The sequence below is a fragment of the Pithys albifrons genome, chromosome 5, assembly GCF_047495875.1.
Source record: "Pithys albifrons albifrons isolate INPA30051 chromosome 5, PitAlb_v1, whole genome shotgun sequence".
Classification (NCBI taxonomy): Eukaryota; Metazoa; Chordata; class Aves; order Passeriformes; family Thamnophilidae; genus Pithys; species Pithys albifrons.
The window spans coordinates 29,248,272-29,270,281 of record NC_092462.1 but is presented as its reverse complement, the minus strand read 5'-3'; the positions used below and the strand labels follow the sequence as shown (position 1 = coordinate 29,270,281).

The 22,010-nt window shown below is 48.5% G+C and overlaps 2 protein-coding genes across 4 annotated transcripts; one reads left to right on the top strand and one right to left on the bottom strand.

The window, feature by feature from the left end:
- The first annotated feature begins 3,989 nt into the window (after positions 1 to 3,989).
- HOPX (HOP homeobox) lies at positions 3,990 to 11,669 on the top strand. 3 transcript variants are annotated; one of them, XM_071556069.1, is made up of 3 exons: positions 3,990 to 4,305; positions 8,717 to 8,892; positions 11,216 to 11,669. In XM_071556069.1, the coding sequence occupies exons 2-3, from the start codon at positions 8,749 to 8,751 to the stop codon at positions 11,291 to 11,293; spliced, it is 222 nt and encodes a 73-aa protein (XP_071412170.1). In that variant the 5' UTR covers positions 3,990 to 4,305; positions 8,717 to 8,748; the 3' UTR covers positions 11,294 to 11,669. The 3 variants fall into 3 exon arrangements, with proteins under 3 accessions (XP_071412170.1, XP_071412168.1, XP_071412171.1); XM_071556067.1 differs by lacking the exon at positions 3,990 to 4,305 and adding an exon at positions 6,354 to 6,657; XM_071556070.1 differs by lacking the exon at positions 3,990 to 4,305 and adding an exon at positions 8,446 to 8,635.
- SPMAP2L (sperm microtubule associated protein 2 like) lies at positions 11,651 to 20,855 on the bottom strand. The gene is made up of 7 exons (XM_071557097.1): positions 20,820 to 20,855; positions 18,227 to 18,390; positions 16,514 to 16,627; positions 16,083 to 16,203; positions 14,857 to 14,988; positions 14,161 to 14,336; positions 11,651 to 13,608 (listed from the first exon to the last, which is right to left on the bottom strand). The coding sequence occupies exons 1-7, from the start codon at positions 20,853 to 20,855 to the stop codon at positions 13,494 to 13,496; spliced, it is 858 nt and encodes a 285-aa protein (XP_071413198.1). The 3' UTR covers positions 11,651 to 13,493.
- Positions 20,856 to 22,010: the final 1,155 nt, after the last annotated feature.

Sequence of the window (22,010 nt, the reverse complement as noted above, 5' to 3'; positions counted from 1 at the left end):
TGGTGAAGGCTGAGGAAAGTGGCTCAGCGCCATGGCAGCCATGGGACTGTCAGGTCTTCAGGATAGCATGCCTGCTGCAACTGAGAGGGCTATGTTGGTGGCAGGCAATTGTTTGGGCACAGCTCATCCATGCACTGGGAAGGGATAAAGTCCCTTCATTGACTTTGAAGTATTTGACTTGAAGTAGTTGACTATTGGAGTATTTGGGTCAGGACTTCCCAAACCAGGCAGCTTCAGCCTAGAGATTCAGAATAGAACAGATTTTAGAATGTTGGACATTCATCAACATGTGGTGAGCAATTGTATTGTGAATCACTTGTCTTTCTTGTTTGGTTGGTTGGTTTTTTTATTATTGTTATTGTTATTATTACTGTTGTTGTTATTTGCAGTTATATTTTATTATCATTACTATTTTTACTTTGTTTCAATTATGAAAATGTTCTTATCTCAACCCATGAGTTGCCTCCATGCCTCCCTGACTTGCTCCCTGGAAAATGCAGAGCCATCTGGATCTGGATCTATGGAAGGGCACTTGCTTCCCTTTGCATACCTCTGGCACTCCCAGGGTAGAGAGCAGATCTGCATGTCTGCTCTGTCCTCCTCCCTGCCTCTCACCAGTGCCAGAGCCCATGTTTTCCTGGGATGGGCACAGCAGGCAGCTCACATGTGTGATGCCCTGCCAGCTGTCTCTGCATGCTAGAGCATGCTCTGCCCACAGGCAATGGCAGTGCTGTTGAAAATCCTCCTGGCAAGGAACTGCATGTATCAGCTCCTGGTTTAGTCACTTCAAAACAATCTGGTTAGTAAGAGGGAGAATAGGGATAAAGACTGTACCCCAGGCAGAGATTGCACATGGAAATACCAATGAGATGACACTGTTCTCTGAGAAGTATTGAAACAACTGGAGGAATAATAAAACACTTTATTTTCCATCCACACAACTGTAACCCACGGACAAAGCAAAGGCAGGAATCTTACTGGAAATCACATCTAATTAGTATCTGTCTGGCCTGGATCCATTCTAATGCTGAGAAGAGACAGGCTGAATCCTGTCCATTAGAAAAAAAAAGGAAAATGCATGAAGGAGAGTGCAGGAGAGGCAGTTGCTGAGCCCAGATGGGCAACAGGCAGCCCTGCTCCAGCAGTAAGGAACCACCTATGGCCACATTCTCTTCCCCTGGCCTGAAGCATGGTCTGAGTGAGCACTGTGTGCTTCTGACTCTGGCTGCAGCTAGTGTTGCTGCTCTCCTAGGGAAAAACTGATCAAAAGATCAATGATTCAGTCAGGTTCTTTGTGTTTTGGGATATCTGACAAAGGCAGTTGTTAGCTGCACCCTGAAGAGCAACTGATCTCTTATGTTGTTCCAGGGCAAGTACAGTATGAAGGTAGAAAACTTATCTGAATAACTGCAAGAGTGCAACTACTGTGAGTCAGTGCTGGCTGGTTAGAAAACTCTTCTCTGACTGAAAGAAAGCCAAAATATTCTGTAAAGCCTTCTTTCCAGTCACATTTTTGGGTTAGTAGCCAGAAAAAAACAAGGACATCAGGAAAAAAACCCACTGGAAAACAAAACAGAAGATGGCTTTTGAGGTTTTCCTTTGCATTGGTGTGTACAGATGGAGAAAGGAATGTTTTGCTCTCTCTAAGACAGTTGGATTTGGGTGGAGTCTCTGGAAAGCACACATTTTTTTAATCCACATACTCAGGAAAAGAAAAAAGTCTCTGCTTAATTCCCAGACAAGAGGTGATGGTACTAAGCCTCATTTTCAGAAAAGAAAACATGGCAAAATTCAAGAGAGACACATGCATGAAAAGGAGGCAATATGACCAAGTCAGAAAATCTAAATTATATCCCATTCTATTCTGACAGCTTGACAAGTGGCTTCCCCCTTTTCCTCTTCATCTTGTTTCCATTCTGTCTGCAGGCAGCATTATGGGCACAACACTGGTGCCAGGCTGGCCATGAGCTGTGTGTCCAATGCTCCCCGTAAAGTGACTGCAGCCAACATGTTGCCATGCAGCAACACGGATGATACTCAAGCCTCTGCAAGAGGGGTCCAGAGGAGTGGGGTGCTGAACATAGGCTGCAGCTGTCAACTCCTCCCTGCAATGCCACAGTGTCATGCAAAATTGTCAAATGCACATCACAACAGCTGTACCTCTTCCCATGCCAGGAAAAACTTTCTGTGATGGGCCTGGATGCACCCTGCATTTTGTTTCTGTTTAATTCTGTGACAAAGGGATATTCTCTGGGGACAGGATCTTTTCATACCAGGTGAGGCATAAACTTCAGCAGTATTTTGACCCTCTCCCAGGAAGAAAGATCAGAAAAGCATTAGCATGTGCTAGCCAGATGTGAGCAGATTCATGATGTAACTTTCATGCTGTCACTGCAGGATTCCCAGCACCTCTGAAGTCATTTCAGTGGTGTGTCTCAGCTTGAAACACGTCACTGCCAGTGCTCCTTATGCACGTCTGGGCTGGGCTCACAGGCAAAGAGAGGAAAAGGGTTTTTCCACTTTAAAGATTTTCTGTTGACAGTAATAAACAAGGGAAGAGAGGAGCCCATCCTGTTGCTGTGGGCCAGGTTACTAACATTTTGCAATGCTTGGGGCATATGCTTGGAAAAAAAATAAGAATGCACACAAGCATAGGAAAATGTTTCTGGGCAGGATATTTTCCCATCTGTCCTGGCCCCAAGGTTAGCCAAGAGCAGATGCCAGAGCAGAGCATAGGTATGGGGCACATAAGAAGCAATACCCACCAGAGCTCCCTCAAGCATGTGACTGTATGCAGTCCGGGACCTCTGCCTGGACATTTCCACACTGGATTTGAAATCCAGGGCTGAGTCCTGCGGCAGGGGTCTCCTCCAGAGTCCTTGAATGTAGCTGCTGAACCCATTTGATCGGACACATCTTCCAACCTGCTTGTCCGTACCCATTGCTACCCATGCTCATGTAGCTTAGCACCTGTGATAAACAGGACATAATCCCTTGGCCAGGTGCCTGCGCAAGGCATGCAGGGTCAAGTCTTCTCCCAACAACCAGCAACCGAACAGCACTACTGGGTTTATCAGGCAGTGAAGCTATCCTTGTAGCAAAAGCAGTCTTGTTTGACAAATGTCATCCTGCCAGAAAAATTGGCACAGGTCAGCCTGCCCTTCAGCACAAATCTCTTTGCAATCCCCTTGTCTTGGCCCATGTTTTCCCCAACATTAAAAACCTCTTCAGGGTGGTTTTGGCTTATTACTAAAGACATGGCAGGTTTCTTGCATGGGTTTGTCCCTCTGCTTCTCCCCAGGGGCAGAGCTCCCTGCCCCTGACTCCAGCCAGCTCCACAGCTTTTTGCATCCTGTGCCAGTTTGTGTTTTGCTCTGGCAGATAACCTCAGCCATTGCAAGCCACACTCAATTTTTCATGAGACTTTATTCCAGCCTCTTTACAGCATCCCATTCCAGCTGTCTGTAAGTGGAGTGAAAATCAGCCCCTCCCCACTGCACCGCACCCCACAAGATTCTTCTTTGGAAGCTGCTGCCTAAAGCTTCCAGACCACCCCGCTGGAAACTGCAGGCTCCTGGGCACTTTAATCGAAGAGAGCGTAGGTCTTTGGCAGAAGAGGATGCCCTATGCCCCTTCACATACACAGCCAGGCTCCTGTCCTGTGCTTCTACGGGCACTGGGGCTGCAGAACAGGTCAGATCCAGGACCCAATTCTGCCCCTATATGCAGCCTGGAGGGATCACATGGCTGATTAAAGTGACAACAGAGTCAGGAAATGTTAAACCTGGACCCATCATTTGGAAGAGACTGGAGCGAGATGAGAAGCCAACCCTACAAGGAGTGAGCACCGCTTTACTCCATCAGCAAAGCGGGGAGCGGCACCGAGTCTGGCCGAGGGGCACACGGAGTGCAGATGAACGAACAGCTCAGCGCACTTTCCGCCGCACCCCGCCTTCACCCTTCCTGTACCCCTGCAGGAAACGGCCCCAGCAGCCCTCGCCCGGGGCCCGTAGGATGATGTCCGTAAGCCCGGAGAGTGATGGGACGAGCCTCGGCGGCTCCCGGTGCCACCCGTCCCAGAGCCCCGCAGCGGATACAACCATGCATTGAGCCCTGCCAAGGAGAGTGGATGCCAAACCTGAATTTCCAGCCCAGAGAGTGGCTGCGGATCCCGGGAGCTCCTGTGATTTGCGGCAGGTTTTTCAGGTCCCCGCCTGTCACACACACACACGCAGATACTTAAGCAGTCACACAAAGACCTGCGGGGTTCTTGTTTTACACACTTCTGGTCCCTGCCAGCTCCAGGTAAGCACAGACTTTGAACTGGGGGTACTGGGGTGGATTTGCTCTTGAGGATGGGGAGGTTGGGGATGGACGGAGGAGCTCACCTGTGAGTTCTAGTGCTGGGGGAGGTTGGAGCTGCACCCAGCAGGCCTAGGTGAGAAAGCTTCATGCCCAGGGCAGGGCGAGGGGTGCACAGGCAGGCAGAGACCCCAGGTGGGAGCTACCACAGGGATCTGCCTCTGCTGCAGTAGCTGCTGTGCTGTTGCTTGCTTTGTTCCCATTCGATATTATCTTCTAAAAGGCTGAATGGCTAGTTTACAGGATGCATGACAGGTGGTTTTTCCTTATTTATAGCAGGGTCCAGTTTATTTTTAAAGCTTCTGTCCCACCTTATCCTGTGCGCCATGCTGGCTGATGTTATCCACAGCCGCCCCGCAGCAGGAGGCCAAGCAAAGCTCAGGACAGGACATGGTTCTGCAGCAGAGCAAGGCAGGGTAAGAGGGCTCGTTTGCATTGAGAACTGCTATTTTGATCCCTGCAGTGGCAGGAAATAGCTGCCTGCAAGCTAAAACCAGATGCAGATGCCTCCAGTCACATCCCAGCCCTGACAGTGGGAACACTGGGGAAGGGGTCAAGAAGCCCAGCAGCGGCTATGGGACCCCATCAGTTTGGCAGGAGCTACTGCTCAGAGAGATTTCCCGGGGCTTTGGGCACAGTAAATGGTCAGAAAGCTACACAGCCAGCTATTGTGACTACTGTTCCAAAAAGCAAAGCTGAGCAAACAGAGATCATGTCTTTTCTGGAAAAGCAGCAGATTTCTGCCAAGATAGTAAATGCTGACTGTACTAGAAGTGCTGGGAGACAGAGAGATGTCCTCTCCCATTTCAGGCCAGAGCTAGGAGTCCTGCTAGAACCCAGGGTGTCTCTGAGGAACTGGATGCAACCACAGGACATGGGCAGTATAATATATCTAGTAAGACTTTCTCTTGCTGCAACTTGTGTCCATCAGCCATTACCTTTTGTCTGCTCACTCCAAAATGGCCATGGAGGTCCATTTCAATGCTGTGTCAGCCACAGTAAGCAGGTGCTGCCACATACACAGTAAGGCTGGCTGGAGCCGATCGAGGCCAGGCAACCACTTAAAGCTTCTGCTCTCACATTGCTCCACCTCAAACCGAGATGGTCAGACCCAAGTGAGTCTTTAGCATAACACTTAGGACAGAGCAGGTGTCACCAAAGCTGTGGTGGTTTCACTGACAGTGCATCTGGCATTGTCATTTCTGCCTGGGTGAGTAAACCCCTGACACAGAGCTCTCAGGTGACTGTTCACTGAGCTGAATGACAACTGCAGACCCACAGCCTTTCTGAAAGCATTTGCACTGAAAAAAACTGATTTTTTCCCCCAGTGCCTTCAAAACTTTAGGCAGAAAAAAGCAGTAATGCTTTTCAGCAACTGAGCCAAACAGCTATGAGTGTCAATATTTCTACCAGGCTTAAAGAAGTGCAAGCAAGACATTTGTACCTTTCCTGTATGGGGTGAGATCTTGTGCATCCTGAAGGCCAGGCTGCAGGCCTGGACTTAAATGAGCCTCCATTTAAGTAGGAAACAGGTGAGTAGGTAGGGCCAGTCAAGGCATTTAGGCACTCCTGGTACCTTCAAGTCCTGTTGTATACCCCCAATTTTTAGCACCCAAGAGGTGCTAAATGCTGGATGCTGTACAGGGGCCACATGGCTCCTGAAGGCCTCCAGGACCTAGTGGAGCAATATGGGGAGACTTTCAGAGCCCTCCAGGAGCCCCAAGGTTTTTGCCTTTTCCTGAAAGCCATCTCACAGCCTTGAGAAGTAGGAACTGTTGTCCTTCCAGAGCAGGAAAAGCCATTGGGCATCACATCATGCATGCTGGAACACCCTGGGCTGCCAGCAGGTAGAATATACTGTGTCCTAGGGGGAAATGCCTCAGGAACCTGGAGATAATCAGAAACAGAAACAGCTGTGCAGGTGAAACATAAAAGTTGAAGCACATTTTCCCTATGCAAATCAATGCACTCTCATTAATGTACATTAATGCAGCAGGTTGCAAACAATGACTTATGAACTGCCAAGACATGTTGCTGCTCCTGGCCCAAGGTAGATGTATGATCCAGAGGTGATGAGGAGCCCTGTAGTGGCTGGGCTTTCTAGGAGGGCAGGTGGCTCAGTGAGGTGCTAATCAAGGAGGAGACGCAGGACCTGTGGCTGGAGCTTGGCCTCATCTACACGTCGACCTCATGGACAGCCTGGCAGCCATACTGCTGGAGAGGAGCATCTCAAGTGCAGGGGACCTCCTTCTCCCCTTGCATCTTTTTCCAGAGGTCTCCAAATGCCCAAAGTAGGTGAGCAGCATTCAGCAGACCCCCACTACCTCACATGTGTGAGGAACTCAATTTTGTTTGCTCCCTCCCTATATGGGTGCCTCTGAACCGAGCTGACCCCAGGAGAGCCCAGGCAGCTGGGCTCTCTGTAGACAAGGCCAGCTCAGCTTGCAGTTCCTGGGGTTAACGATAGTCTTTCCCCAGTCCATCCAGGGCTGGTGAATGATACTGTCTACAAGCACTCCATCATGCTGAGAGGTGCTCCAACTTTTCGCAACCACTGTGTTACAATCAGCATTTACCAAGTGACTTAAGCAGAGTGGGCTGTTTCACAACCCACCCTGGTCTATTTATAAGCCCCTACTCAAATGCCAAAGGATTCTTTTATTAGTCAAAGCACCCTTTGCAGATGAGGCTTAAGGGAGCCTTTGCTTTATGATGTAAAGCTCAAAGAGGATCTCTCCAGGCTGTCATGAACAGCAGAGCTGGCTCTTTGCAAGCTGCAAGACAGTTTTGAAGCTGAGCTCCATCCTAGCAGTTCTGTCAGCAAGTGAAAGGCCTGGGACATTCAATACCCCAATTTTCAATACCTTATGGTGAGCTACCAGTCAACCAATAAAGTGATTGGGTTTAAAGCTATGCAGTAGGGGTGCAGCATGATGGAGGTGCCTGGGTTACATCCCTGAGCCAAAGGAAAGGAGACCTGGACTGCAATGCAGAAGCAGGGCAAGTCTGCAGCACATGGCCCAGAGGAGTCCCAAGGTGGGCCAAGGGGTCCTGGCAGCACTGGACAGCCAGCAATATGAACCAGCCCACCTGAAGAGATGGGCTGGGCGACTTGGACAGCAGGAAAGAGATCAAGAAAGGCCACATTTTTGCATCCAGCTCCTCCCCCGCCAACACCCCACAGCCTGGTTTTGAAAACACCACAATGATTCAGCATCTAGGGACTTCTGCATGCTTTGTGGGGGCAACGCCTCATGTCTTAGTTAACTAAATTGGCAAACTTGACCCTGTGCCACACAGAAGCAAACCTGAAGCCCAGCAGAAGAGACCATCTTTAACTTTGGGTGGAACTTACCCAAGGTGCACTTACTTGTTTTTTCTGTGCTTTTGGGCCAAGTCTTCCAGACATTCATATCAGCATAAGTGGGACAAATGTTACTTTGGAGGACAACATGGGCTTCTCATTTCTGCCGTTGCTGGGAGCACCTAGCATTGACCACAGCTAAAGGCAGTGAGTGCTTGGGCAACAGACATGAACAGGGTACACTCCTCCAAGGACTGACCCTTCACTTACACCCTACAAAATAATCAAACAGTCCAGTGATGTTCAGGAACAGTAGGACTGTTTATGCCCATGCATGATAACATTAAATACTAGTAAAAACAAAGCAGCTCACCCACTTGTCACCAGCTTTGTGTGATGTCTGGCCATGCTGGAGGACCAGGACACTGATCAGGAGGGGAAATAGTGTGATTGCTGGGTCAAAGACCAAGCTCCCAAAAGATACAGCCTTCTTCAGTTTGGGATTCCCTTGCACAAACTTGCCTGATCACTGAGAAGTTGGAAAAAAAAAAAGACAACTCCCTAGGCTGGATGCCAGGTACTGTCCCTTCACCCAGAGGATAAATACTGTTTTTAAACTAATATCTTCAAATTAACCCCCTGAACATGCCCACTGCTGTGACATCATTCCTAAGTGACGCCCAGGCCTAAATACGGCTGTAAACAGGAATCGTCCCCATGGGAGTTATGCTGGCTATAAATACCAGCACCAGGACAGCGCTGAGCAGCCTGCAGTTTCCTGCCAGCTAAGGATGGTGAGGCTGCTCAGCTGGGCACTGTTGGTGTGCGGCCGTGAGGAAACTGAGGCAGAAGCTGCTGGGAGACTGGGGGTTGGCGCTCCTAGCTGAGCTCCCTGCCATGCCTTTGGGAAGGGACTTGTGCCCTGCTGCAGCCAGAGGCCACCGGGGAGGTGGGAGCTGGCGGGGACAGGTATGGAAACTCTGGGGCTCAGCAAGTGTGGCCCCACTGGCTGCTTCCAGCTTGAGCAATGACACTGGCCCTTCTCTGCAGTGCCTGGCCCCATAGCCCTGCCCCAGGAGGAGATGGCCACAGAAAAGCCAGAGACCCCCACTGAGGAGCAGCTGGAGATCCTGGAGTACAACTTCTGCAAGGTGAACAAGCATCCTGACCCCACCACACTGTGCCTCATCGCGGCTGAGACCGGGCTCTCCGAGGAGCAGACACTGGTGAGTGCCCCTTGGCACCAGCCCTGCTCCCCCTGCATGCCTCTGTGCCCCATACACTCCCCCAGCATCCCCTGCCTGTCCTGTCCTGGTCTCTGTATCACACATCTGCACCCATCTGTCCCCTCACAGGCTTCCATAGCAGCCCCTTGCACTTCTCATGTGCACCTCCACACGCCCTGCACTCCTCTATGCCCCATACACTCCCTGCTTGCGCTTCCTGCACCACTGTGCAACCTGCATACTGCTCACTGCACCCCACACTGCACCCACAAGCTTCCTCTGCACCTCTGCAACTCCCAGCACACCCCTAACCTCACACATCACCCACAAAGCTGTACTGCAACACAGTATATCCCTGTAACCCACATACTCCCTGCACCCTGTATGTTCCTGCCCCTGAATGTACAAGCCATGCATGCTGTTCTTCCAACCCATTTCTGATAGTTTTAGGTGCCCAAAAGCACTGCTGGCTTTACATTCTGAAGAAACTACAGTCATTTTAAAAGAGATACAGGATAGATGCAATTCCTGCAGGATGTGCTGTGGCACATGCTCAGGCTGAGCACACTCCCTCTCACTGCAATTAGATACCCCAGCATCCCCAAGCCCAGATGTCGCGCAAGTCTGTTCAGCCTTTCCAGGAGACATAGACGCCTTCAAATAACCCTCCACAGGGACAGGCTGCCACTGTCTGGGAATTACAACAAGCCCTGTGGCTATCTGCAAGCTACCATGGGCTTCAGAAGCAAATGGCTCCTTCCCAATTCCTTCAGGCTGTGGTGCAGCTCATTTTGATGCAGGTGTTTTATAAGCTACTAGACCTGTAGCAGCATTGATGGGTATAGAAAAGAAACAGTGCAAAGTTAGCAGCAGTTTGCAGAGAGCTGCCAAGCCTGGCTTTCCCTCAGCAAAGGCAAAGGGACATGAACCAAAGAAGCAATGTCAGCATTTAGCCTGTCCCGGGGAAGGATGCTGGTAAAGCATTCATTGCACTGAGTCCTTGACTGGAGTAGAAAAGGGGACCCCTCCTCTACTGTGCTTTGGTGACAGGCAGGTATTGCTGCTTGTTTGAGGCAGCAAGAAGGCAGTACCCCTAAAATGGCACTGTTACATTTTTTTTTCCTAAAGCAAGTTGTAAAAAAATGGTCATGTATGCCCAGGACACCTCTGTAGATATCTTAAAATCTTACCTGATAGCTATCTTTTTCCACAAATCCAGGGTGCTCCTAGAGATCTGGAGATGAAGGTCACATTAGGGACAGGATCAAAACTGGGATGGTGAGCTGCAAAGTGCCTGCATTGCACATAACACAGAGAATCATTGCTCCTGACATCTGGAGTGCTTTATCGGCTAGAAATAGCAGCCATTTTAATAAAAAATTCAGTAAAAATGAGACGCAAAGATGCACTGAGTCAACAGGAGATGATGGTTTAGGACAGAAGGTAAAATTTTTGGGAGGAAGCTAGGCTGTCAATGATCTAACTGGATGTAGTCCAAGGCAGTGTGAGTGCGAGAGGCATTTGTAGAGCGCACTGTGGTTGTATCACTACAAACCATAATAGCTTCAAAAATAGTCATGAACAAATATAGCAACAAGATGAGCTGCAACAAAAGGAATCACAGGCACATTGCCAAACAAAAGGCTGAACTGTGCTTCCGGCACGAGTTATATCTCTTTTCTTACTTTACTTCTTAGGTAGTGTGGCTTTAACCAGATGCATTTTGTCTATTATTTTAAATGGTGGCTGTGTTGAAATGGCATTAAAAGCTCTTGGACTTGGCTTACAGATGCTGTTTCTAAAGAATAACAGACATGCATATTGCTTGAAGACTAAGATAATTTTTAAGCAATTTTTAAAATCTATTTGTTCTTAAATTTGTTGAGAACCACTGTGGTGTCCCTCTCATCCTTTCTGAAGCAGTTCAACTTTTGATTCCTGACAGTTTTGGACCTGCAAGTGATTATTTCACTGCTCCAATCATGTAAACAGACACTATCCAGCTCCTTAAACAATCTTACTCTGTTTGCAAGAAAAATCTGGACTCACAGCAATAAAAGAAGGACTCACCCATGCTGTCAAGGTCTGAAGTGAGCAAGAGAAATGAATTTGGAAGATGTGCACACATAGTTTAACAAAACTGTTTGGTCAGGAGTGACAATCCATACTGGGTGGGAACAGTGCAGTGCCTTGTTACAAGACAGCAGAACCATGAGTTTCCCTCTCTGGTCCCACACGCTGACCACATCTGCACCTTTAGCAAAGTTATTTGGAAGGTTTGCTCAGCCCAGTGCATTCAACCCATTTTGTTCTTTCTCTCCAGAAATGGTTCAAGCAGCGCCTGGCAGAGTGGAGAAAGTCTGAAGGACTGCCCTCAGAAAGCGGGTCTGTCAGGGACTAGAGGATGCTGCTTTGATCCCCATGCCTCCTATAAATGCCTCCTATAAAAGCTCTTCAATGTGTTTTTCCTTGGGATTCTTCTGTTGCAATAGGTTTTGTGATACAAAGTAATACTCTGCTATTTAACATAAGTTTTATTTAACATGTAAATAACCAGGAAAAAAAAGCCATTATATATCTATATCTATAGCTATATATATTTGTGTGTATGTATACAGCTTTTGATGGCTGGTAACCTGTCTAGTGATTCCAACCCATTAACAGCAGCTGCACAGGACAAGGCAATCTCATGCCCTTGTCCCAGGCTTGCAGAAAAGCTGCCATGAAACGTGTTCAGATATAGAAGGAAGAAATAAAGATTCTTTTTCCTTACAATCCCCAGAGGCAAAGTATGTGTGCTAACTTTAAGGTACTCATCCAGAGAGTAGGGCACCTGGAAAACCAGATGTGTTGTTCAGGTGCCCTTGTTTAGCTCAAGATGCCTGAGTCAGCCCTGGATCTTGGCAAAGCAAGTGCCTACACTGTAATCAGACCAAGTCAAGCCCCCCTTGAATGCTTTTTCTACCTTTCTGTTAAAGGTCACCAAAGAGAAAGAACTAGTGAGTTGTTTGGGTTTTTTCCCAATACAGTAATGAAGAAAACAATGCTTTTTGATGAGAGGAGCTGCGTTATGTCCCTGCTTGTGCTCCCTGCCCTGACGGCAGGAGGCAGACTCCTTCCTCTGAAAGGGCAACATTTCTCCAAGGCAGCCTCCGTGGGTTTTCCCTCTTGCCACAGGGACAGTCCGCAGACATGGGCAACCTTGTCTTCTAGGACACCCGTGGGTCCATACATGGCAGCCCACACAGCCCCATGCACACCCTAAACCCAGAGGCTGGTGGTGCTGGGGTTCCCCCCCAGGGTAATGGGTGCAGGGGGCAAACCCCAGCCTCCTGCTGGCCATTCTCAAGCTTGAGGAATGCAGTTGTTCTGGGGCTCTTGCACAAAACCCAAACTCTTATCCATCCTGGTACAAGACAATGCATGGTCTAAAAATAACCAGCACCAAGTGACTTTACCTTGTTCAAAAGGGTTAAAAAGTCCTCTGCTTAGTGGATAGTTGAATCAATCAATGCATCCTCTGATTAATCCCCATCTGGTTTGTGCTCACCTACCTCTACTTCTTTGGAAAGAGAATCAGCTTAGCGCAGGGAAGATTAAAATACATTGGCTCTGAAAGTGCCACATCCTTTCATTTGTGGCTTTTGTTCCTTACTGGTAAGCATCTCTCTTACCTCACTATCTCCAGCCCGTTGCCAGTGGTTGGGCTGCCAATGCAAAGCACACCAAACTTGTAGGAAATAGATAAAAGCATTCTTCCTGTGCCATGTCCTGCACAGGCTACGTTGTTCCTCTGCAATCCAGCTGTCAAACTGACTCATCCTCAGACCCAACTGGAGCTCAGAAATTGTTCTGCAGAGTCTGGCATCAGTATCTGTTTTCTTCTTAGCCTTTGCAATGTGCCTTCTCTTTTACACTAAAGGGAACTCTGCTTTTTTGAGTTAGGCTCCAAAAATCCCAATGCAGAACTCCCTTATTTTGCCGAGGGTCACACAACTGAGTATCTGAACCACGCAGATTTAACCCAACTGTGTAATGTGTATCAAAGACGCATGCAAAGGAAAAGGCTGGATCTGCCTGTTCTCCAGGCATTTGAGAAAGCAGGTCCCAAATCCAAGCCAACTCAACATACATTGCAGCCTTTTGTTTCCACTTCTGTCACAAGCACAAAACTTTGAGTGTCAGTAAGATCTTTAAGCTTTAGCAAAAATGTTTACACGCAAGTTCAGCTGTTGTGTTGCATCAGCCTACTGCATGCTGTTGCTTTTGGTTTGCCACACTTTCCTGTGTGAAAGAACAGTTCCTGTGCTGCCTTCCCCCAGCAGTTGTTTCATTACTTCTTTAACTATTACAGCAAAACAATAAGGAGATAAACTGCAGACATAACCCATCTTAGAGATTTCCCACATTAGGTCAAATTTTGTTCATCTCCCCTGGTGACTATTCTTAAGGAATGACCATTTTATTTGAATTCCCAGAGGGTGTTCCTGCTGAGTGCTGCCTCTGTGCTGTGTTCAAGTTTTCCAGCCACAGCACAGTCCAGAGAGAGTCATGTTCCAAGGAGTGATGGGGGCAACTGGCAGCTGCAATTCTGAGGGAGCTTAGCGCTGAACTGGACAGGATAGTTCTCGGATCCGATGAGAACAAGTTGCCTTCATAGCAGTCTCCTTCACTCTGAATGCATCTAGGTTGAATAGAGTCAAGCCCATAGGAGGCCTGCAGGAAAGAGGGTAGGGATGGTCAGTCCTGACTGGAGCAGGGTCAGCTGCCAGCTGTCTGCCAGCTGACATACCACCTGTGCCCTTCTCTTCCCTGTCAAGGGAGGACAAAAGGAGTCATGCCTCCACTGTTGTCACCAGAAGAGGAACATCTCTGGCAGCCACTACAGCCAGGCATTCCCTCACCCTCTGTGAAACATCCTACCCAGCACTTCTGCAGGCTGGGCTGAGGCCAGCTGCATCATGCTGGCCCTGTGCCAGTTGGTTGCTTTTTATGATTGTAATTAATATGAAGTCCCAACCAGTAATTCCTACTGGAATTAGAAAGTTCCTATTTCTTTTTTTTTTACTCTCCTTTCACCTTAAAAGTGTTTTTTTAAATCGCAATCCATGCAGCTTTAGCACATCCAGACAGAAAATCCATGTATTTTGGAAGTGGAAGAGCAGTGATTTAATCTCACTGGCCAAACACAAATCAAGACGGTGCCATGGCCTGCACAAAATGGGCTGGCAGATGATCATTTCCCTGTGACAGGGAAGCAGCACCTACCTTGTGCCAGGCTGGGCCAGTTCCACAGTCCTTGGCGTTGCCACTGCATGCTTGGCAGCTTTCGACACTGGCCACTCAGGATCCCGTGGGGGCACATAGCCAGAATGTATTTTTTTTGGCTTAGCCAGCTCAATGATCCGAGGGCTTACAATTGCCTTCTGAGCTGCCTTGGAAACCTGTGGAAGAATTGGGAGGAAGGTCCTTAGAGGTGCTCCTGGCATTCAAGGGTGATCAGCCTGCAACTAACTCAGTGTACCCAGGTTCACAGCCACTGACCACATGCAGATGGGACGTGATCCTGTCCTCAGATGAGTTTGGCACCAGACAAACTGTAGAAGGATAAATCACTTCCTGGCCAGTGCCACAACCTGCCCTCCAGCTTCCCCTTACTCACAGCCATCCAACCCACCTCCCAGCACCGGAGATCCCAGTTAGACACTTGTCCACCTCTCCCCCTCCCCACAACTGCAGGCTAGGCTTAGCTCTTGCCATTCTCTGGGGGTATCTTTGGGAGTCAGTTCATGCTTTGAATGGAGGACAAGTCCTGTTTTCCTGCTCAGGAAGAAGCTACAGCAGCCTCACAGAAAGCAGCCCATCCACGGCTGCCATGAAGACAGCCAGAAGCAACTGAGCACCCATGCCCTCTCCTCTGCCAAGTGTCCCTTCCATACAGGGTCCCAGGTGATGACACCTTACCGGATGAATGAGAGATTCAGGATTGCTGTGCTTATAGCAGCAGGTCACCTGCCTGATACAGGGCTCTGCAAGACGCTCTAACCGCAAGGATGCTCTGGCCAAGGCTGCAGAAGTTGAAACCTGTGTTGGCACCTGCATGGGTTCAGAATGGAGGAGGCATGTGCAGACACAGAGCTTGTCCACAGCAGCGCACGGGGACATGCTCCCTCTCAACAAGGATGAGCATCTCAGCACCCTTCCTCTGCAGACATGGTCACAAGAAGGAGCACTCTTACTTTCCCAGTACCCATTGTCTTTCTTTCACCTGAACTATAAGGTAATTTCGGTGGCTATAGAGATTTGTATGTCATAGCCACTATCACTTCCTTTCCCCCAGTGTTGCCTACTCATAGCCAGGGAAGGAATGCCTGTAATGACAGCCTGCATAGCCAAATAAATTTCTTCTTGTAGTAGAGAAATTTTTTCTATGTTTTTCATGTTCATCTTCCTGGCTGAATCAAATGGTAAGGAGAGACACTCAGATTTCAGGATAAAGGGCTGGTACAGTTAATGGCATTCCTACAGAAAAAGTGATTACTGCTCCACCATGGGACTTCCCTATTTTACACAGAGTTACTGTTGCCAAAATCTGCTCCAGCACAGCCTCCCATTTCCCAGCCCCAGAGACTGCATCCGTGCAGTCTAGCCTTTGCCATGGAAATGAGTGTCCTCTGAGATTGCTCCAAGCCCTTTCACCCCTGCCAAACAATGACCCATGTAAAAGGAACAAGTTCAGAAATACGGATCTAAATTAGGCTTTTGGTAAAACACTGTTAAAATATACATAGTGTTTGCAGTCTCATGCCCCCTATATACATACATAGGAACACAGCTGCCCAACTACAAATAGGACTGTGCTCCCTAAGAGCTAAACAGGCCATTCCCATCTGGTTTCTCCACTTTCCCAGGGTGCAGGGGGTGCAGCCCAGATGCCTCCCTTGGCTCTTCTACTATACTAGGCTGCTCCAGCCTGGTTGGTTTTTGTCTCTCAGCAGGGAGATTTGCAAAGACTATCTCACTCTGAGAAGGGAGTTTCTCTCAGTATCACAAACCCCAGCAGAAACAGACAACTTTTCCCCTCCATAGCACACACTGGGCACATCCAGGGGTGGGATTCAGGATGTAAAAACTCAGGACAGTTTGCTACATCACTGTCCCTTCCAAATCTCACTCAACCACCTCCTCACCTCTCTGGGCAGCATGAAGTCTCTGTGCAGCGGCTTTGGCCGGGCAAGCTCACAGATGCGCGGGGAGGCGTCATAGGTCAGTGCGGCTAGTGACACGGGCCACTCGGGGGAGTCACGAGCTCTGCAAGCAGAGAGACATGGCACCGTCAATCACAGATATTCCACCCCTCTGGTTTAAACAGACAGCAGCTGGGATGTTTATGCCTCATCTTTGGTGCACTAGAAGACAGCTTTGTCTTGTGGCCGTTTCCAGTGTAGAACTCATCCCATGAGAGGGTCCAGGAGTTCTAATCCCAGCAGAGACCCTGCTCTGCATTTTGCCCTCTGTTACACTCACCTTCTATTCCTGCATTTATTACTTTGAAGCTGCACTGATGCTACAAGGCCCAAGGGCCTACCTATAGCACCCTACAGGCTTTCTAGCCTCTCACCTTTGTTGCAGGAAAGCTGGGTGGTGTTTTCTAGGTTCAGACAACTTCAGCAGCCGCTCAGAAGGGAAGCCAAACTTCACTAGTGGGGGACGCCCACCGATCACTGCTCTGCAGCTGTACAAGAAGAAGAATTTTGAGGAACAGCACAGAAGAGTTCGCAGAAGGCAACTTACAGAGAACATGATCCTGGCGGATGGTATCCTAAGTTTGGTTAAACATCCACGTGTACAAAAGTTGGCCCTGGTGCACCTGGAAAAGCCACAAACAAATGGGCATTTACACTTGAGATTTCCTCACTTTAAAGGTAAATGCTGTTTGTGTCTGAAGAGTTCTTTTTCAAGCATCTTCAGTGCATTGCTTTCAAAGTTTAGGCTTTTCCTGGATCATTTCAAGAAGCCACTCCCCAACACCCAGCAGCACAGCACCTCTGTTGGTCAGATCTGCCAATTTAGAAATCTCTTTGTTACAACAGCCTGATAACATCTTGTGCCCTTGTAGCTCCTTTCATCTTGGTGTCTCCCCAGGCTCTAAAAGTGGCATGTTAACCCAGCTTTCCATCAGGCATAACTGTTGGAAGATGCTTGTTATCACCAGGGAAGAAGCAAGCAGAGGTAAGCAGAAAGGCAGAAAGGGCTGTCAGATGGACACCAGTAGCAAGAGGCAGAAGCTCTCATGAGGATAAGAGCCCATAAATAGTGACAGTAGCAGAGGGGAGAAAACTACAGACATGCATGTCTTGACATCCCTCCAGGTAGAGGAAAACCAGGAATGCAACAGAGTTTCCTCTCCATTCTCATTGCTAAGACTTCTTATAGACTAGCAACCACCATCCTGTCTCCATAAGAGCTCCATCACCTGTAACAGAGCTACAGATGACTTGCTTCAAGAAATGCAGCATCACCTGGGGCCACTGTCATTTACACTTTCTATATAATTTTCACTCCTATTCCAAAACATGGTCTAATTTCACACCATGCAGTGCCAGCAGAGGTCTAACTCAAGGCAAGAGAGCTGGATTCCTTCCAGCAGCAGGATGCTGCAAGATTTCTCTGTTCCTGACCTTTATCTTTGAGATTTAGTTCAGACTCCAAGAGGATGCAGGGGATCATTAGTTGTATCCAGGTGCCTGGCTGGGCTGCATCAGCCCCAATACGGATAGGGAATACTGTAGGTACAGTTCCCCTGTACTCAGTTACAACACACACATTTCCATCACAGAAAAATGCATGCAGTGGATGCTTGCTTCCAAGCCAAAGCAGAGGTGTTGGTGGAGGCTTTTTTTGTTACAACAGAGGAACATGCTCCCATATGCTTGGAGACTGAGATCAAGGCAAGCTCCTATGGCCACTGATAGGAACTTGCATCATCAGACTAGTAACCATGTGTTGTGGAAGTCCCTCCCACAGCCAGGAAGTGGGTATGAGGAAATAAAAGGGCACCAAAAGTTAACACCCCCCAGTTTCTTCCCCTTTTGGAAAACAAGCACTTAGGCTGACTATGCTCCCATAGCACTTTCTTCTCTGCTATAGGCAGCCCCTGTTCCAAGCACAAAACAGTCTGCTGAGTCACAGTGCCATGGGGCTCCCTGTGGGGTAGGGGTGGCAGCAAAGGAGATGGCATCTCCCCTTCCCCTGGGAGACAGCATGTCTCCCCTCATTAGAGGGAGCACTCTGAGCTGCCTGCTTCCCCAGGGTATGGTATCACATCACTGACCTGTGCTGGTGCTTGCTAAAATCTTCCTTGGGCTTGGACAGTGATATAATTCTTGAAGATGGTTGAGTTGTCATAGCCCCCCATGAAAGGGGCCATATTGTCTCTTGGTTTCCCCACACAAGTCTAGCAAGAACAGAAAGGGTATGAAATTTTAGTAATATGTACTAGGGTGAAATGTATATGCTGGGGTTATCCTTCCCTTCCTAGGCTGAAACACACAGACATTCCCTGTGGCTGCCCACAGCTGTAAAATGCCACTACCATCTCCTGAGCATTTACCTTCTGTGACACTGAATTTCCTAACACTCTCCAGGTGATTGCTGTCAACTCAAAAAGAATCTTCAAGTAACAAGTCTGGTTTTAGTTACCAGTGGATGTGCAGAAAGGGTAATTTCATTACATCTCTGAAACCCCCGGTGGAGTTTCATGATTGCTTTTTTTTTTGCCTCACCATTTCCACCTAACTACATGACAGGTATGACAGTAAAAATAGTAATAATGTTACAGTCAGGGTGTGCCATGGAAAGTGGGTGCGGTTTTACAGCAGGTTAGTGGTTACTCTCCTGTGCCCAGGGCTAATTTGGAGTTGCTCATTCTCCAGTGAGACAGTGGCAGTGGTGGGAAGGGGTATCAGAATAGTAAGGATAGGGAACATCTGGGCAATGGGGGTGTGGAGCCTTTTTTAAGACCCATCCAGACAATGGAGAAGAGATGTTATGAAGAGACTGTTGCCCTGGCTTGTCAAGCTATAGCTTGACCATATCATGTAGACAGCAACTCTGTTACTAAAGCTGGACTGTGTCCTCCAGGATATGGCAAGCCGTGGCTACAGCGAGGTCCAGTCACCTTGCACTACAGCACCATCCTACCCTGCAACATCTCAGTTGGGCAGCTCAGATGGGGCAACAAAGGCAAGATGTGAGTCAAGCGTATTTTTTTGACTGAAAACAAGAAAGGACAAATTGGAAGGGAGCCCTTCAAGCACTGAACTCAGTTTGCTTTTTCTGGAGACAGAGAGTAAATCAGTAGCAAGACAATGGCCAAGGGTCTGATCTGGCTGAGCCCCATCAGTCCCTGGCCTCTGCGCACCTACTTACCTGGGACTGCTTTCACAAGCAATTTGCTTGGGTTCTGCAAGTGCATGTATCCTGTCAAGACTGCAGAAAAGGACATTAAACATACAGTTAATGTTATTAAACATACAGTTAAACCAACAAAGCATAAAGAAGCCACTGCTGTCCTCAAAGCCGTATAACACATTCTCAAATTGCTGTGCTTTTGCCTCCATTCCCTTGAGAGAGTATGTTTAAGGATCTCTCTCTTCAAGTATTTTCCACCCATTTAATCTGGTGAACTTGCCAGCCCATGAATTTTTGTGCTTTCTCTTGGATTGTTGAGACACAAGTGTGCAATTCTGCCTTCATCCAGGGTCCCTTTGGGACATGGCAGGGAGAGTGGGAAAAAACTTTTCTGGTTAATAACATGTCATGAAACCTCTGCAGGTAGAAGAGGGATGATTTCCCAGCCTATGGGAGCCCAGATGAACAGAAACACCTGTTGTCAACACTGTTGTGGTTAATAAAAGGTGTCATGGAGACAGCACTCTGTTGCCACATGGCTTTAGGAGCATATTTTATTTCAGTCCATTTAGCACAGAGGTCTTACATGCTATAGACGCAGGAACATACATGGTCTCTGCCCTAGGAGCAGCTCTGAAAAAGTTTTTACTGACTATCCAACATACCAAAACCTTTCAGAAAAATCAGGTATCACTGCTGTTCCTGTTAATCAAGAGTACCAGGCCTGAAATCCCAGTGGCTGGGAAGTGCTTGTGTTTTATGAGCCTTGGTGCAGAGAGAACAAGATGACCCAGTGCCACAAGTGTGTTGCACAACTCTTTGATGTCACAGACCAAGCCCATACCCACACATTGGGGCTGCAGGTGCCTGCTGCCAGCCACCTGGTGAACAATCACACTGTGCAAGCAGCTATGGAATTGCCCCACCATGGAAAAAGCATAAAAGGTGAAATCCTGGGGCATTGCTTCCCTCTTCAGTATCACCCTTTAATAAGGCAGCATAGCCCTACAGGACACCAACTGAGAGAGGTATTTGCTGATAGAAAACAGTCTGTGCTTTGGGGACACATCTGTGGCTTCCCTGATGGGTCTGATACCTCTAGCAAGATGCCAAGCCCCAGCAAATGCTTGCCATAGAGCTCAGCACCAGAGATCCTAAAAATGGCAGGCTGCTGTTACGGTATTTTCACCACATGCTCCCTGCAAGATGCCTGCTGATTTATCTCCCTGCCATGCCTGTCAGCCAAAGCCCTGCAAACACAGCTCCCACTGAGATCCCACAGAGGGAACTGTGTCTGTAGGACTTTGGACCCCTGCCACCAGTTCAAGACAGGACTGAGTCAGAAAGGCAGACATCATTTCAGGAGCCAAAAACCAGTTTCAGTGGTTTCTTCCCAAGCAGCTCCCCACAGGCTTATCCTTGCAAAGTTACAAGGGAGTGAAGGATTAGCAGGCAGAGGTCCCCTCAGCCTTGCTGCACCACAGAGCTAGCACCATCTCTGCAAGCAGGCTCACTGCTTTTCCTCTACTGCCGGCACAGGCCCACCACATAGCCACAGCCAAATCCAGCACAACATGCACGTGGCCCTAGTGCCCCACAATGCTGGCTTGGACGCTGCTGTGCAAAGCTTGCATCATGATCCAGCCAAGGAACAAGTCACATGTATGTTCAAATCAGGTCCCTCAATGCACCTGACAATCATTATGATTTTTTCCCCCAAAAAATAATAATAAAAGATTACTTTGACTCTTTTATCATGGCAAAAGCTCTAGGCAGACAGGCATCCCCATACAGGATGCACCTGCAGCAGCTCTGCAACTTGAAGGAGTTAAGTCACCTCACTGACAATGAGACAGCTCTGGGGAAGTGCTTTGTTGGTTGATCCTGCTCATGCTTCCCAGTAAGGAAAAGGAGGTGTTGCTGCAGCCAGTCACAAGAAACACCTCCCCTCTGCTGGCTGAGCTCTCACAGACTTATTGCTTAAGGGGGATCAACTCCCTTTGAGATCAATTCCTTGTAAAGCAAACAGTCACAGCTTCCGTTTTGAAGAGGCAGGGTGGTCAGATGTTCTTTTGTCATCAGAAGCTGAGGGAAGAGGAAAACCGGGCCTCATTTCCTCTTAGTGTTTACCACAGTGTCATCCAATACATCGACTCACTGCTCGACATAAATCCCCAATCGAGCCCTCCCAAGAGACATGGGGCATGGCCTTAACACCCAGACAGGAAGCTGAGGCCAGGACGGTTTCTTACCTGGTGTGTTTGTACAAAGGTGAGTAACAAGAAACTGTAAGGACAAGAATAGGTGAATTTAAAAGCTTGGTAACACTCGTGGTCAGGGCTGCCTCCTCTCTAGCATGAAATAATCATATGGCAGATGAAGTTTGTGCATCTACCTAGGATACAATTGCTCAGCAGGTTTTTGTATTGATTTTCCCTGGTTCCTTCCTGGTGCAGCTGCCTGGCAATGCACTCGCACATGAAGTGCTCCACACCAGTGGATGCCCCTCACTGGGGACACTGGCAGCCCCCAGGGCTGAAGGATAGAGCGCCCCAGCACCACATCCACTCATCGGCATCCTCCTCCTGGGACAAGCACCAGTGGCCACCAACCTGAGGGCTCCCACCTGACTCCCTGTAGCTACCCCTTATTATTGACCTCAGTAGCTTCCCGTGGGGGGGTTGAGAGCCTCGGGGGAATAGCAG

What these genes read in the sequence shown, in the direction of transcription:
- SPMAP2L (XM_071557097.1), bottom strand. Translation starts at nt 20,855, where the DNA reads ATGTGGTGGGCCTGTGCCGGCAGTAGAGGAAAAGCA. An exon ending in ACTTCATGCTGCCCAGAGAG is followed by an intron (nt 14,989 to 16,082) that starts GTGAGGAGGTGG and finishes GAACCCATGCAG; the next exon opens with GTGCCAACACAGGTTTCAAC. An exon ending in CTGAATCTCTCATTCATCCG is followed by an intron (nt 14,337 to 14,856) that starts GTAAGGTGTCAT and finishes ATTCTTCCACAG; the next exon opens with GTTTCCAAGGCAGCTCAGAA.
- HOPX (XM_071556067.1), top strand. An exon ending in TCTCCGAGGAGCAGACACTG is followed by an intron (nt 8,893 to 11,215) that starts GTGAGTGCCCCT and finishes CTTTCTCTCCAG; the next exon opens with AAATGGTTCAAGCAGCGCCT.